We start from the raw sequence: 14,417 nt of genomic DNA, 5'->3' as shown, positions 1-14,417 counted from the left end.
TTTTCCTTGACTTGATGTGATTTCTACTTGATAATTTTCAGATCAGCTTCTCCAAGGCATGGCTTCACAATTATGAACAGGCTGAGCATGGAAAATCGAACAGAACCAATTACTAAAGACCTTGATTTCCAGCTGCAGGACCCTTTTCTACTTTACAGAAATGCCAGATGTAAGTGTGTGATATGTTGGGTTAAATGCTAAAGAGGTGAACTCTTCTTCAGAGTCTATTCTTGGTTAAGGTAGTACAAATGATGAGACTGCAGATTTCAAGGGCTGAAACTAGCTGGTTAAACAGTTAAAATTGAAAGAATACATCCTTTTTGATATGCTGAAAAAGTCGTTCAATGCTACCTGAAATATCACTATTCAAAAGAAAGTATTAGAATGCGTTCAACAGTAATCTCATCACTTAACTGGCTAATAGTGGACTTTTATGGCCGTGTATACGTGATGGGTGTAGAGGCTCGGAGATAACTGTGTTCTGAATATACCCTGCTCAGTGCTGGGAAGTCTCGTCATAAAGCAAATCCACCAAAGGTTAGAATAATACTTGTGATCTCAGTGTTTGTTCTGCATAAAGTTAAACAAATGCAGCTAATTCAAAGCTTTGTTCTTCAGCTCTGGTATGCTGTCCTTACAGCAGACTGGAAGGTGTGTAACTTCTCAACTGTTACGGGAAACTCCAACGCCATAGTGTTGAGCCTAATTTAAACCCTGATGAAAGATGAAGATACTACTTTGAGCTCTGTCTTTATCCTCTATCTGAGAATTAGCATGCATCAGGCAAACTCAGACATGAGTGGAAGCCATGAAAGCAGTACTTTTCATGCAGATAAACACACAGACAATTACAACATGCAATTATGTAAGAATGAACATTTATAAATATGCAGTTTTATATCTGTACTTGGAAGTAGAGCTGTAGTATGATCTGTACTTTGTGCTTGATGCATAAAAGTTGATTGCAAAAATTCTTTATGTATATATACTGTGTTGCAGAAGTGTTCCCTCTGGATGAAGTAAAAGCAGAGAAAATTCATGGCATACAAAGCAGCACAGTTTAATAATCTGCTAGACCTTTTTATTTTATAAACTTAATTTGGAGTTGGAAAGTTAATATCAAGAGGGAATTCTGTTGCTCACACACACTATGTGGTAGAAACAATAGAGATACCATTTTAAATAATCTAAATAAAACTTCTATTTTTGAGAGTATTAGGCTGAAAAAGAGTTGAAATTCTCTCTTTGAAAATCCATAAGAAACTGAAAACAAATACAGCTCTGTCCAAACTAGCCTAGGCTAGACCAGACATTAGGATTTTTAAGTACCATGAGACTTATTTCACCCGTCTTTTTTTGAAGAGTCTTTCCTATGTATATGTAATTTATTTTTACCTCATTTTGAAATTCCTTTAGGAATTATATATATACTAATATCTGCTTTTTGAAGTCTGATCTATTTATTTTTCATTTTTGTTGAGACAATTGGTGTAGAGTAATTAGAAGCTGTCATAACTATACTGACATGAAGTAAGATAGTCTGTAGTCTGAATACTACGTAAACTGATTTATTTGGGAGAGGAATCTGGTGTTTGGAGGTGGGAGCATGAGCCATTTGTTCAATAAGAGATGTCAGAATTTAGATTTGCAGTGTCTCAAATACAGGTACTAACGTGCTTCTGAGCAGCAAGTCTGTGTTCAAGTAACACGTTTGGGGCTTTTTGGCCAATTGTGCAACAACAAAATGCAAAAAGCTTCTTTTCTGGGTTCTTCTGTCTAGACAATGGTTCTTTTAGGGTAGGATTTCCATCTGGCAACTTAGAGATGGATTTTCTTGAAAAATTAATTGCCCGTCCGTCTTTATGAAATTTAGAGTGGTTTATTGATGCCTCTTTGCATTTCTGTGCAGTAGAATTTTATCACATCTTCCTTTGTTCATAAACACACCAAAAGATTCCCCTTTGCCTAGAAAAAATAACACTCCCTTCTGCTAGAGACTTTGTAGATCTATACTAGGAGGCGCTACCATAAAGAATTTTGGCTGTGCATTGAAGAACAAACCCAACAAGTGTAACAAGTGAACTAGGGGAGTTAGGGGCAGGAGGACTGGAGCCAGGGAGGTAAAAAGGAGGTCTTTGGAGCCAAGATAATGGGCTGGTTTTGGCTAGAATAGAGTTAATTTTCCTCATAGCAGCTGATACGGTGCTGCATTTTGGATTTGTGACTGCAACAGTGCTGATCACACAGGGATGCACCAGCTACCACTGAGCAGTGCTCGCACAGCATCGAGGCCTCATCTGTTCTTGTGCAGCCCCACCAGCAAGGTGCTGGGGGTGCACGGGGAGCTGGGGGGGACACAGACAGGACAGCTGACCCCAGCTGGCTGAGGGATGTCCCCAGCATGTGGTGGTAAGCTCAGCAACAAGAGCTGGGGGAGAGCCCCAGAAAAGGGGGTGGAAGAAACATGATTGGAGCTACAGTATTTGTCTTTCCAAGTAACTGTTACACGTGATGTGCCCCTACTTTCCTGATGCAGAGGGCTAACTTCCCTGCTGCTGGGAAGTAGTGAACAAATTCCTTGTTTTAATTTGCTTGTGTGTGCTGCTTTGTTTTACCTATTAACCTTTCTTCATCTCACCCCATAAGTTTTCTCAATTTTGCCCTTCTAATTTTCTCCCTGGCCTCACTGAGGGGAACAAACAGGTAACCCCAGCAGGCAGCTTGCACCATGCAGCTAACTCACAACACCCACACGGACAATTTGCCAGCAGCAGCATGAAAGTACCAGAATTTTTCTTTCAGTTCAGGATCTCTCAGCCACAAGGTCTAGTAGCTTTTTGGCCTCGTGGCGCTCTATGCTGTATCATTCCCTTGAGTGCAGGCATGAAAAAGGGTGTTACAAGATCCTCAGCCACTGTACTTCTTGTTTTAAAAGTCTTCAGCTGGGCCTGTATGTCTGTTTTTTCCAGTGTTAGCTGCACCATCTAATCATGGAGAAACCTATATCTGCAATTTAATTGGATAATTTAATTTTGTAAGAGAAGATTCATATCTGCTTTCCTAAAATAAATAAATAAATTAATTAATTAAAAATCTACTAGCTCAGGATTTTTGTTAGTATCCGATGTGTTCCGTGTTACCCCTAAATAAGGATTTTATTTTCATGAAATATTCTTATAAATGCTTAATTGTTATTTCTCCAATAACAGCTCCAACGAAGCTCTTGGTACTTCAAAGGAAAAACTGTTGTTTTCATAGATTTTTGTGGAAACATCTCTGTTTTCAGAGCAAACTTGGATTACAAACCCATAAAAGAAAAGTTATTTACCATCTCATTTGACTTTTTCACGTTTACTGGGCCCACTGAAATAATTTACATGGTGATTTCTCCACCGAGACGCAGATAACTCTAGCCCTTCCTTCCTTACCCTGTATTTCAAAGCCTTTGCTACATAAAATAACTTCCTCAGCATTATGGATCTGTTTCCACTAGGGTCTTATCCAAATGCGTTGCTGAGTATCTATCCTGAACTGTCTATATGAGTATTTTCATTGGGTTTTGCATTATTATGCTTTCGTTTATCACTTTTACAAAACGCAGGCCTTAGGCTTCTTTCTGGGGTTTTCATCCCAAATTTTTTTTAGGCACTAATGTTGTAATATTGCTTTTATTTTCCCGCTTCTAGATACTAACAAGGAGGATTCGATAATAGCTGCTTTTGCAGCGAAACAGTTGACAGGTTGCCAGTAATACTTAATCTAGATCTGGAAAGTAGTTATCTTTTTCTGTTTGCTTGATGTTCCTTACTCTATTTTTTTGTACAAATTAAGTATAACATAATTAGGTATATAACAGAGCTTTCACTGCTTTTCTAGCTGGTATGGTTGCTTTCTGACATAAGAGGACTAGTATTTGGTTTTTGTGATAGTGTAAATTTCAGGGGAAAAACAAAACAAAAAAAAAGCATTTGGAGGAGTAAAGACATTCTGCCCAGTGTTTTGTTTGTTCTCATATTCTGGATGTTTGCTGAAAGCAACTTTGTTTTAGTACAGCTGAATGTGTGTGGCTGATTGCATTACACAATCTAAAATAAATATTCTGAGCAGCAAAAGGTGGTACTTGTGTACTGGACAAGTCCACCAGCATCTTTTCAGGTTATACGTATCATTTTGGAAAGATTGCTTTGCATCCAACACATAATTACAACAGGAAAAGCTTTCCTCACCTATATACAATAAAAGTAAATTTTATGAATACTTATAAAAGGAATATTTGATCTTTTTACTTAATTGTTCTTCATATTTCTCCTGTAGTTCCATATGATCTTGGTAATCTAGACTCAAAATAATGCCTAAAAAGCTTTTATGCAGATACCTACAGTCTGTTCCCACAGTCTGGGGCTAGATTTTGGTTCCGTGCCAGTTAATGTTTGCACTGATCCCCTATTTCACAGAAAAGCTTAGTTTAGGAAATGTGTTTGTCTGGCTAGCACTAGGGTTATTTGTGTGAAAGCCAGGAGGGGAGCTCAAATTACTGCGTGCTTAATGCCAGCAGAAATCCGTGTCTAATTACACCAAGAAACAAATGGCTTATCGGTTAAATAAGTATTTTCAGTGTGATCTCTAAGCTTCTGTATTTAACTGCAGTTTTAGGCGCTTTCTTTGTGTGACCAAGTAAGACAGTACTTCTCCTTTTTTTAATCATCTGATGATTTTAAAAATTAAAAAATTTCCTGGGTTTATATTTGAGTAATCTTAACTACATAATTAATACTTTTTCCCTTATATTTATTCCCTTGTATTTATTGTGAAAAGCACCATTTGGAACCTGTTGTTTAAAGCTTGACGCTGGTTAATATGAAATAGTTCAGAAGAAATGCATAACTGTAAAACATTGGTTAAAATAACTTCAGTTTCTTCTTTAGTAATGGTCAGCTGTATAATAATTTACTTGCAACTATTTCCAACGATGTATTTGTACCAGAAGTATATGGATGTGTGCTAGGCCGATTAATTATTTCTTGAATTGACTGATTTATCATTTCGTCACCACTGTGATCAACATCACTTAGCTGTTTTTCGTGTTTATAGGATATGGAGAGCTCGAGGAAAATTAAGTTGCGTATCTTAGAGCTCAGTACACCTTGTGCGTTTCAGCTGACAGAAAAAAATACAAGATCCTAGCTTATAAGGAGCTAGTATGCTAATTCTCACAACAATCTGTGTCCTGGTTTTGGCTAGGATAGAGTTAATTGTCCTCCTAGTAGCTGGTGTGGGGCTGTGTTTGGGATTTAGGATGAGAAGAGCGCTGATAACATGCTGATGTTTTAATTGTTGCAGAGCAGTGCTTACACCAAGCCAAGGACTTTTCAGCTTCTCGCTCTGTCCTGCCAGCAGGCAGGCTGGGGGTGCAGCAGGAGCTGGGAGGGGACAGACCCAGGACAGCTGACCCAAACTGGCCAAAGGGGTATTCCATGCCATATGGGATCATGCTGAACAATTAATACGGGGTGGGGGGGCCGGCTGCTCAGGGATAGGCTGGGCATCGGTCAGCAGGTGATGAGCAATTGCATTGTGCATCACTTGTTTGTACACATTATCATTATTAGTACTATTGTCATTATTATTATTTTCCTTTCTTTTCTCTCCTAATAAATTGTCTCAACCCACGGGCTTTCATTTCTTTCTAATTCTCTCCCCCATCCCAGAGAGGGAGGGGGGAGGGTGAGCGAACGGCTGTGTGGTGCTTAGCTGCCGGCCGGGTTAAACCACAACAATCTGATGCAGGTTAATTGGGTGCTTTTATGGTACAGGAAGTGGAGAAAGAAACTGCATAAAAGTGCAACAAATAGTCTTTATCTGACCAGGCTCTATACCTGTTTGTGCATAGATCTTGTTTTTCATTTCTGTGCCACATGTGTAACAAGACCTTTGATCACATCATCTCCTAAAACTGAAACTGAATGAAGCTTTCTAGCCAGATATGACACATTCTACCGAATATGAGCTTTTGCAGAGGTTCAGGAGTTGCTACGCAAGCAGCCCAGACGTGCCTGCTTTTGGTAAAGCTGTCTAGACACATGGTACGTGTACAACCTCATACTAATTTCAGTTGTCCAGTTTAACCTGCCACCCTGTGTTCATCAGAACCATGAACAGGGAATATCGTTTTCCCAGATTTCTACGCTGCAGAGACTTCCAGTAGGTGAGATTGGAGGGGAAGAAAAGTTTCCCAGTTGTCCAAAGAAGTAGCCTAAAGTTTGTTATGTGGTTTTTAAGTGTATTTTTTTCCTATTTTTTCCCATAATTATTTATGTATGATTTTATTTTTCCAAATACATGTTTGGCGACGATTGTAAAATGTTTAGGAAAAGATAATGGTGTATATTTTTCTAAAACTATTATTTTTCACTTCTAGATTCTGTTACAGCATCCTAGAGTACTTGCAAATAGAAGAACTCGTCTTCTTGGAGACTGATGGGTTCATTTTGGTTTACCCTTCTAATAATTTATTTATAGTATATAAATATATACTAAATAATGTTGCAGTTCTGTAGGCATGTCGGAAGACCCATTGATCGTGCAGGTACACTAATAGTAACATTTCTCTTGTAAGGAGCATCTTAGTTAGAAGAAGAAGTTTACATTTCAAGAGAAATGAGGAAACAACAGTGATAGTTTGAGCAATGTATAAAAACAACATGGCATGAAGAAGATCTTTTAGATGCCAAAGTGTCTATTTTTACCCTGAAACCTATTTGTTGGTCTATCCCACATCATATATTCCAGAGGTTGGACTAGAGATCAAGATCATCTGAGGTCTCTTCCAACCTAGACAATTCTGTGATTCTGTGATATATTCTATAATTCACTATTTAAAATCTCTTCTCTCAAGTGTTTTAAGAACGAAGCCAGCATTTGGTTGTTAAATTTACTTCATGTGCATGTTTAGATTCAGTATTACGCGCATTGATCAATAGACAACTACTTGCTCAATTATTTTCATTTAGATGGGCAAAACAGGTATTTCGGGCTTTCTTTTTACGATGTAATACAGTTTCTGTTTGGGTTTTGGTTTTGGTAAAAATGTCAGTTTACAATAGAGAGCCTAATTTATCAGTCTCCTACCTGCCAACATACGGTATCTGGTCCAATCATGGGAAGAAAAGAAAGTTGAACACAGTAAATTGAAATACGTATTCAGCTGATTATTCTCCAAATGCTCATTGGACATTTTGAAACAAATACCATTACACGTTTTTGATTTCATTCAATTTGTATTAGTTTCCTCTAAACTAAGTGGTCTGCTGATTTAAAAAAAAATAGTTTGTGGCTTTCTGTTACTGCATCAGTAAGCAAAATGCAATGTTTCTGTCACAGCTGAATAACTTAAAAACAATGTTGTTGAGACTAAGCTTGGTTACAGAATTATTCTGGCCTGCTGGAATCTGTCGGTTCTGCTGAAGAAAATATATTTGTAGTGTAAAACTTTGAAAAACTATTTATCAGTTTGGAACAAAAGTGTTTGAGAAGTGAAAGCTCAAACCATACAAATTCAAAGCAATTTTGGCAGAGGGGCCTGCCCTCATCAGAGGTATGTTCTTGTCAGCTAGTTTGCTTGCTAACCAGATTTGGCTAAAGGTTTTCTAAAAGCTTGTCTGCACCAACCGCTGCCATTTGTTCAGAATACAAATGCACGTGTTTTACCTGAGGTGCTGTCCTTGGGAGAAATTTTTGTCTCACAAAAATAAACAAGTAGCTCCTCCTTCTTCCCCTTCCACCATGGCTCCTTTAATCAGCCTGATAAAAATTCATCGTGTCTCTAGCTAGCCAGGAACAGCAGAAGAGGTCAGGATTGTCTTTCCTGGATGTTATTCACCTCTAGTTGAAACCTCAAATTTGCTGAGAACATTTTAATCCTAATACTCCTAAGAACATATACTACTTTTCCTTCTTAAATTTAAAAGGAAATATAAATACTGAAAATGCATCAATGTTGTAGTAAGACTTGATTCTAAAATCAGAAAATAAAGTTGACTGACAATTAACTTTGTCAGGTTGCATGCATGTTTTCCAAGACCTGTTTTAGTTTGTGTTCAACTTAAATATTTTATAGTTTGTCATGTGCAAATATTCTTGAAGCAAATTCCTTCCTGCTTCTAGTTATTTACTTATCTGATGCATAGTGGCTATATTTTTTTTTCCTGTGAAATACTGTCTAGTGTTCAGTTGGGTGACTTCTTTGTACCTATATGCAGAAATTGTGTTCTTAGACTGGTTTATAAAAGCATATACGAAAGTATTGGTACTTTACTACTGCATTTCCGATATAGTGCCTACCTTTGTGTTCTATACTTCGGTCTACTAAGGACTTTAATGTACTTGAAAGATAACAAAAAATACTTCAGAATGTCAAGAAGAGTAATAATCCATCCCTTTAGAAATGGCATAGGTATTGCGTTACATTTTTATATGCAAAATATATATGCTTATATATTAAATGTCGGCCTTTCTGTCTCTTATTCTAATTTTCAGGGAGACCTAAAAATCCTTAATGTTTACCTGTAAAGATATAAAAATAATGTGATAATTTTATGGTGTAATTAAACAGTATTTTGGTGTAGATGGATATGCAGCAGTTCTGGCTCAAGGCAGGAGATTTTTAAGACTGGGAATCCTGATCTTTTGTTTGGCGGTTAGTTAGTTTGCATGTTGTAGAATATACAACCTGATGCGTTTGGTTTTGAGATCTGTAACTAAACTCTGCTTGATTCTTCGGAAATAGGATTGGATTTTTAACACAATGTGATTTCTGAAGGGGACAGGATCTTTTCTTTTTGTAGAGAAAGGTATGTATATATGCAAATCACTGTAAAAAATAAATAAAATGGAAAAGTGCAGTAGGATATACTTTTGTTTGGTAACTTGTAGTTGATAATAATTTCTTTTATTTTCCTAACTCTTTATCTTACTGAATTTAGCCCTCTTTTGAGCAGAAGGGTGGAGCGGCTGACCTGCGGAGGCCTCAGCCAAACTAAATTGTTGATTGAGATTTTAGGATTATCAGATATTGGTTAATTCTTCTTTAGGGTACTTGAGATTTTTTTGTGCTTACTGTGACGAGTAAGTGTAATTCTGTGATTTTTAGGTTTAAGTTTTTAGAGTTCAGATCAAAAAAGAGGAGGAACTGTAGTATTCCGATGTGGTGGTTTGTTTTCTGTTTTAAAGCAAAACTCCTTGTACTGGTAAGTATTTCTGAAGTAATCCTTTTTATTTTTCCCAGCTCAATCTTATTCTTCATGTGTTTCTTTAATTAAAATATATGTTTTTGAGTGGAAATCAAAGGCCTTGATCTTAAGACACCAGTTTTGATGAGTAAATCCATGTCCCTTGTCGGCCCGCGCAGTTCAGTACGGATATATAAGGTTTCGGTTCAGACCTGCCTAAAAGAATGCTTTTGTTGTTTCCTCCTCACCCTTCCTACCCTGAGGAATTGGTCCCAGTTCTGGAAATCTTTGACTGAGAAATGCAAATGACATAGAATGCTTCGTGTTTGTGAAGTGGATTTTCTAAGGGTGGCAGACCTTGTAACTCTGATGACTGCAACCATCTCTTTGCTCTAATGATGAGTTTCAGTTGTGATGAAGGTGGTAAAAAAAAAAATACAGGGGAAAGAAATGCAGTACTTCTAACAGATTTTCAGCTATGTGGAATGATGGATTTCAATTTGAATATATGTCATGTGAGGAAAAAACAGCCTAAGGAGCTAAGAGAACAAAGCTATGCAGTTTTTTTTGTGGCTAGTAATTATTTTGAGTATGGTGGAACCGTATCCCAGCCTCAGCAAGTGAATCGGTAGGAAAAGTGTATGGAATAGAATTAAAGGCATCTCTCAAGCAACCTGCAGTTGTATAGGGGTTTCTGAGCAGAATGGAAGGAATATAATGCTGCGTATATCTGCTAAGCACAGTCTTTGCTTCCCATTTATGGATGTCGGCACATAAGCAACGTATTAGCTTGTCTGGACGTTTACTGCTGAGAGTGTACTGCCAGCACTGGCAATTCCGGACATCTCTTCGAGATAAGATAGGCATATGATGTGGTAAAGCTCAGGAGTTAAAGTTGGAACAGATTTTTTATTTTTAAAGAGGGTTATCTTCATGTGACTACCTGTACACCCTCTCCTTCATACACACCCTCTTGTACAGCATAAAATATTAGATGTTTCCAGACAAGTGTGAATATATATGTGAATGCCTACATACTTATTCTGCAAATATTGCAAAACTAGTTTCTTTTTAGAAATCACTCACATAACCCCCTTTTTAAATTAGTCCCTTCACACACACATATGCATTTAATATTTTGAGCTTTTGTATATTCTGAACTTCTTAGCCTCTTTTTGTCTTTTCTTTCTTGTTTCTTATACGTATGTGCCTTCCTGTGCCTTTATTTTTTGCTCCGCTGTCAAAATCCAAGTGGGAAAGCAATGTTCAATATATGCTCAAAAGACATACCGTTGCCGAGAAAAGCTGTCCTTCTGCTTAACTCCACAGATTAGAGAATTAACAAAATTCTCTGAATCCTGCGGTAGTGTGATAACACATACAGGGCTTCACAGTACATTATCCCCAACTGTTAGTTTGTTACTGATGTTATTTCATACATTATACAAACTGTTCTGTTTAAATAGAAATGCAATACTTGTCCCACCAGATAGACACCAGTATAGTTTGCATACACACTAATGTATAATGCTGTCTTACCTCCAGGTTTGATGTAGAAACAGTTAAGCTGAGTTTCATGCACCAGCTTCCCCTTATACTTCGTTTCAGGTTCCCCTTGCTGGTGGCTGGATAGTGGTTGATATGCTTGCCGAACAAAGGCTTGAAACATTTTTAAATTCCCAGGAGCGTTGAAACCGCTGAACTTGAGTATATTTCCTATGTATACTGAAAGTAAATTCCTTTTGAGCAATTGTTTCTTACTTTGGAGTTACTTTATATAATAGCCTTGTACAGAAGTTAAAACCAAAAACCAGAACTACTGACAACTCTGTCCTTTCATCTAGAAACTACTTTCCAGCTCTTTGAAACCTTTGCAATATCTTGTGCATTATCCTTCCTTTCCTTGCTCTTCACTCCTGGTCCTTTCTTGTCCTCTGTGCTTTATGCTCAGTTGGAGCCTTCTCCTCCCCCTGTGGTTTTTCAGGAAAACTTGGATTGAGAAGTGGAGATAATGGGCGCCATCCACCCGTCAGCTCATCACCTCACCGAGCCATGACGATCTCTGGTTTCTGTATATCAGCACGGACTTCTCTGATAATATCCTCTTGTGTTTGAAAAAAATAGGTTTGTCTAGCAAGGGGTGGACTTCGGTCCTGACATAGCCAGAAAACTTCTCTTGGAATGTGAGCTTGCTCGCTCACACTCTTTTATGTGTGTGTGTATATATATAAAAATATTTGTAACCTTCTCTCAAAACATGAAAGATAAATATGGAACAAGTGTATCCCACAGTGCATATACAAGCTGCCCACTTCTATCTATTATTGATTTAATACAAGCTCCTGAGTGCCTCATCAGCTCTGTCTTCATCAAAACAAGCCTTAAATCGGCAGTAAACAATACTCTTCAATTACAGGAGGAAAAAAGAAAGAAATCCTTCTGAAGTATAAGATAGCATACCCTTTAAAGGACAAGGAATGTGTTACATACGGAAAGGCAGTGTAACTGTTCCAGTGGAATTCCACTAGGGCTGCAAATGCAGTGTTGCTTTTTTTCTTAAGTGGCATATAAACTGCTAACAGCATTGGGCTTAATATTTGGTATCTGCTCTGCAAATAGTGGTTATGGTTGCAGCCCAGTTGTTGGTTTTGCAGTGCAGAGCTTGCTGTAATAAAATTTAATAAAATATAAAGTCTTCATATAATAATATATTTCTTAAAGTATACTAATACAAGAAATATATATTAATAATATATTTCTTAAATATATTTCTTTTCTCCACAACAAATGTGGTTTGTACCTGCTAGCTTCGTTGTTTTGGACACATGTACTCTTAAGTCTTTTAGAGCCTCTTTCAGTAATCCTTTTGCATAGCAGAGATATTATTTATATGAATAAAACCAGCCAGAGATCCTGTAGCCAAGAAGAAAAAAAAAAGTGATATAATACACATGCTTCAGGTCAGAAGTCAACAACAGAGGGACTAGGAAGGTTCTTCCTGTGAATCATCTGGTGCTGGTCATTGTCTTAGACAGGATATGGACTTGCAGTTTGATGAGCTACACCAATTCTTCTGTCTCTGTCAAACGAACTGCCTTTCTGTAAAATTTCAAGATTATTTGCATAACAACATACGGCATTAAATCTTCTTCACAGGAATGTATAGCATCTCTCAATGGAAAGGTTCATGAAATTTCATAATTAAAGAAGCAACAGTGGATTTTTATGTAAAGTATTGCATACCTTCTTGCAGTGCTTTGCTTCTTTTTTAGTTGTCATCTCTTCTGTTGTTTTTTTATGTCTTCCCTCAAATTAATATTTTGTATGTCGTTATCATAAAGAAAAAAATGAGGTTCAAATTTGCACTGAGAGTTAGATGGAGGGGAGAGAACAGGGAAGCAAAAGATGATAATGCTTTATTCCTAAAGGATCATGCATATGGTAAAATACTGCTGACTTATGAAGCAAAATGTAACGATGCACTTTCACTTTGTGTGAGAATAATGCAGTTGTTGTAATGAAAATTGCACAGCGCGCAACTCTAAATTTTGGTATGTATTGAAATGTATCTCTATAGTTAGCAATTCATAAATTGCAGGATATGTCCTGCTGTTTCAGTACTTTTTCAGTGCTGTTTCAGTATTTTGAAACATCTAGCTTCTTATTTAAAATTAATTTGATAAATACAGATTTTTCTGATGCTTTCATGTGTTGGATTACAGTTTTAAAATAAGGAAGTTTTTACCATTCAAATTTAATTTTCATGGTGACACACTTCATCTCAGAAGTACATTCTGTTTCTCCCTCTGTTCAAGTAAACACACAGAATGCCTTGTGGTGGAAGAAAAGTCAGTAAACTGCTAATGTTTATAGTAATCAGAACACTAACTTCAGTAGTTAAAATTAATTTTAAAAGATACACAAATACTTTAAAATAATTACACTAAAAGAAATAAGTAAGGTAGCTCAAAGATATTTGAATCTTTATGAAATAAGTTACTAAGTTGCAACTTTCACAAGAAAAAATAGGTCACAAAATATGCTTTAAACACTTCTATTAAAATCTAAAGGATAAAATGTAATGATCCTTCAGTTTTCAAGCAAGTAAAAATACAGTGGTCGTATGTGAATGATAAAAGGTGCAGCTATCCACTGAAACTTAACCTGCATGAACCTAAGTTAACTAACTTAACAGCATGAACCTACTCTCAGTTGGAATAGACTTAATACTTTTCACCTGCAATTAATGAGAACAGTAAATGTCCTTTCTGTTCCAATGGAATTGTATTGTATTCCTAAAAGTCATAGGTACTTAGTTTCCAACAGCAGCTCGCTCTACAGGTGAGCAGATGTCATGAAGTCAACGTAACATCTGACTATAACGGAAGAAGAATTTTTTTAATGTATTTAATATAACATGTTACGAGACTGTGGAAAATCAACAAGAGAAAATACATAAGTGGTGCTGTAAATATGAACTAAACATTTGAAATGTCAGAAAGAGTAGTTCACTTTACAGTTGCCTATTTTATATTATTTTTCTGACCATTTCAGTAATAAAGAGATGGTGTAGGAAACAATAAGAAATTGTCTGTCTCCAAAATGTTAGAGCGTACAGAGTGTAAAAATGGGAAAATACATTTTTTTTAAATTATGTTAATATTACAGTATTTTTAGGTGTCACTTACTACAAGAACAAGTGTGAATATACATTCAGACAACATAGATTTTTGTTGTTGCAGGTTAACAGCTTATTCCAGATCTGCAAATGTATTTCCATTACTTAGGATGGGAAGCTATGCAGTGGAGAGATAAGAGATGAAATCACAATTGTTGGAATTACAAGTATCTATAGTTGAGGTTGCTTATTTTCTTCATGAAGCCCATTTTCAAGTTGTTCATTCTTTTTGCTGGAATCAAACCATTTGGAGTAATAGCTCATCAGACTGATTATAGTAAAAATACAGAGTTCAGGAAAAAAATACATGCTATTGAACACTTTTTAAAGCTAAAATATTCCTCCTTTTATTTTTCCCTTCTTTTTCTTTTTTAATGGGAGAAAAAAAAATGCACTATAATGGACACCAGCAGAGTTTGGAAAATTGCTTGCCCTTGAACTTTACTGTAGCTCCGGTATTAAAGATGTACTTAGACCCATGGCAGGTATGTCGGAGATGCACTTTAAAATCA

The 14,417-nt window shown here is 36.7% G+C and overlaps 2 protein-coding genes across 5 annotated transcripts in view; one reads left to right on the top strand and one right to left on the bottom strand.

Annotated features, from left to right (window-relative positions):
• CACNA1C (calcium voltage-gated channel subunit alpha1 C) overlaps positions 1-10,997 on the bottom strand; it is a 478,980-nt gene extending 467,983 nt beyond the window's left edge. For all 4 annotated transcript variants that reach the window (XM_035550684.1, XM_035550685.1, XM_035550683.1 and 1 more), the window contains exon 1: positions 10,767-10,997. In XM_035550684.1, coding sequence (XP_035406577.1) covers positions 10,767-10,896 — 130 coding nt within the window. In that variant the 5' untranslated portion in view covers positions 10,897-10,997. The remainder of the gene's footprint in view (positions 1-10,766) is intronic.
• The window catches only part of DCP1B (decapping mRNA 1B), a 45,401-nt gene that overhangs the window by 3,119 nt on the left and 27,865 nt on the right, over positions 1-14,417 (top strand). The window contains exon 3 of the mRNA XM_035550686.2: positions 42-169. Coding sequence (XP_035406579.1) covers positions 42-169 — 128 coding nt within the window. The remainder of the gene's footprint in view (positions 1-41; positions 170-14,417) is intronic.

The sequence above is a fragment of the Cygnus atratus genome, chromosome 1 (genome assembly GCF_013377495.2).
Source record: "Cygnus atratus isolate AKBS03 ecotype Queensland, Australia chromosome 1, CAtr_DNAZoo_HiC_assembly, whole genome shotgun sequence".
Taxonomy (NCBI): domain Eukaryota; kingdom Metazoa; phylum Chordata; class Aves; order Anseriformes; family Anatidae; genus Cygnus; species Cygnus atratus.
Note: the sequence above shows the minus strand (reverse complement) of the source record. Positions and strands in the feature narration are given on the sequence as shown.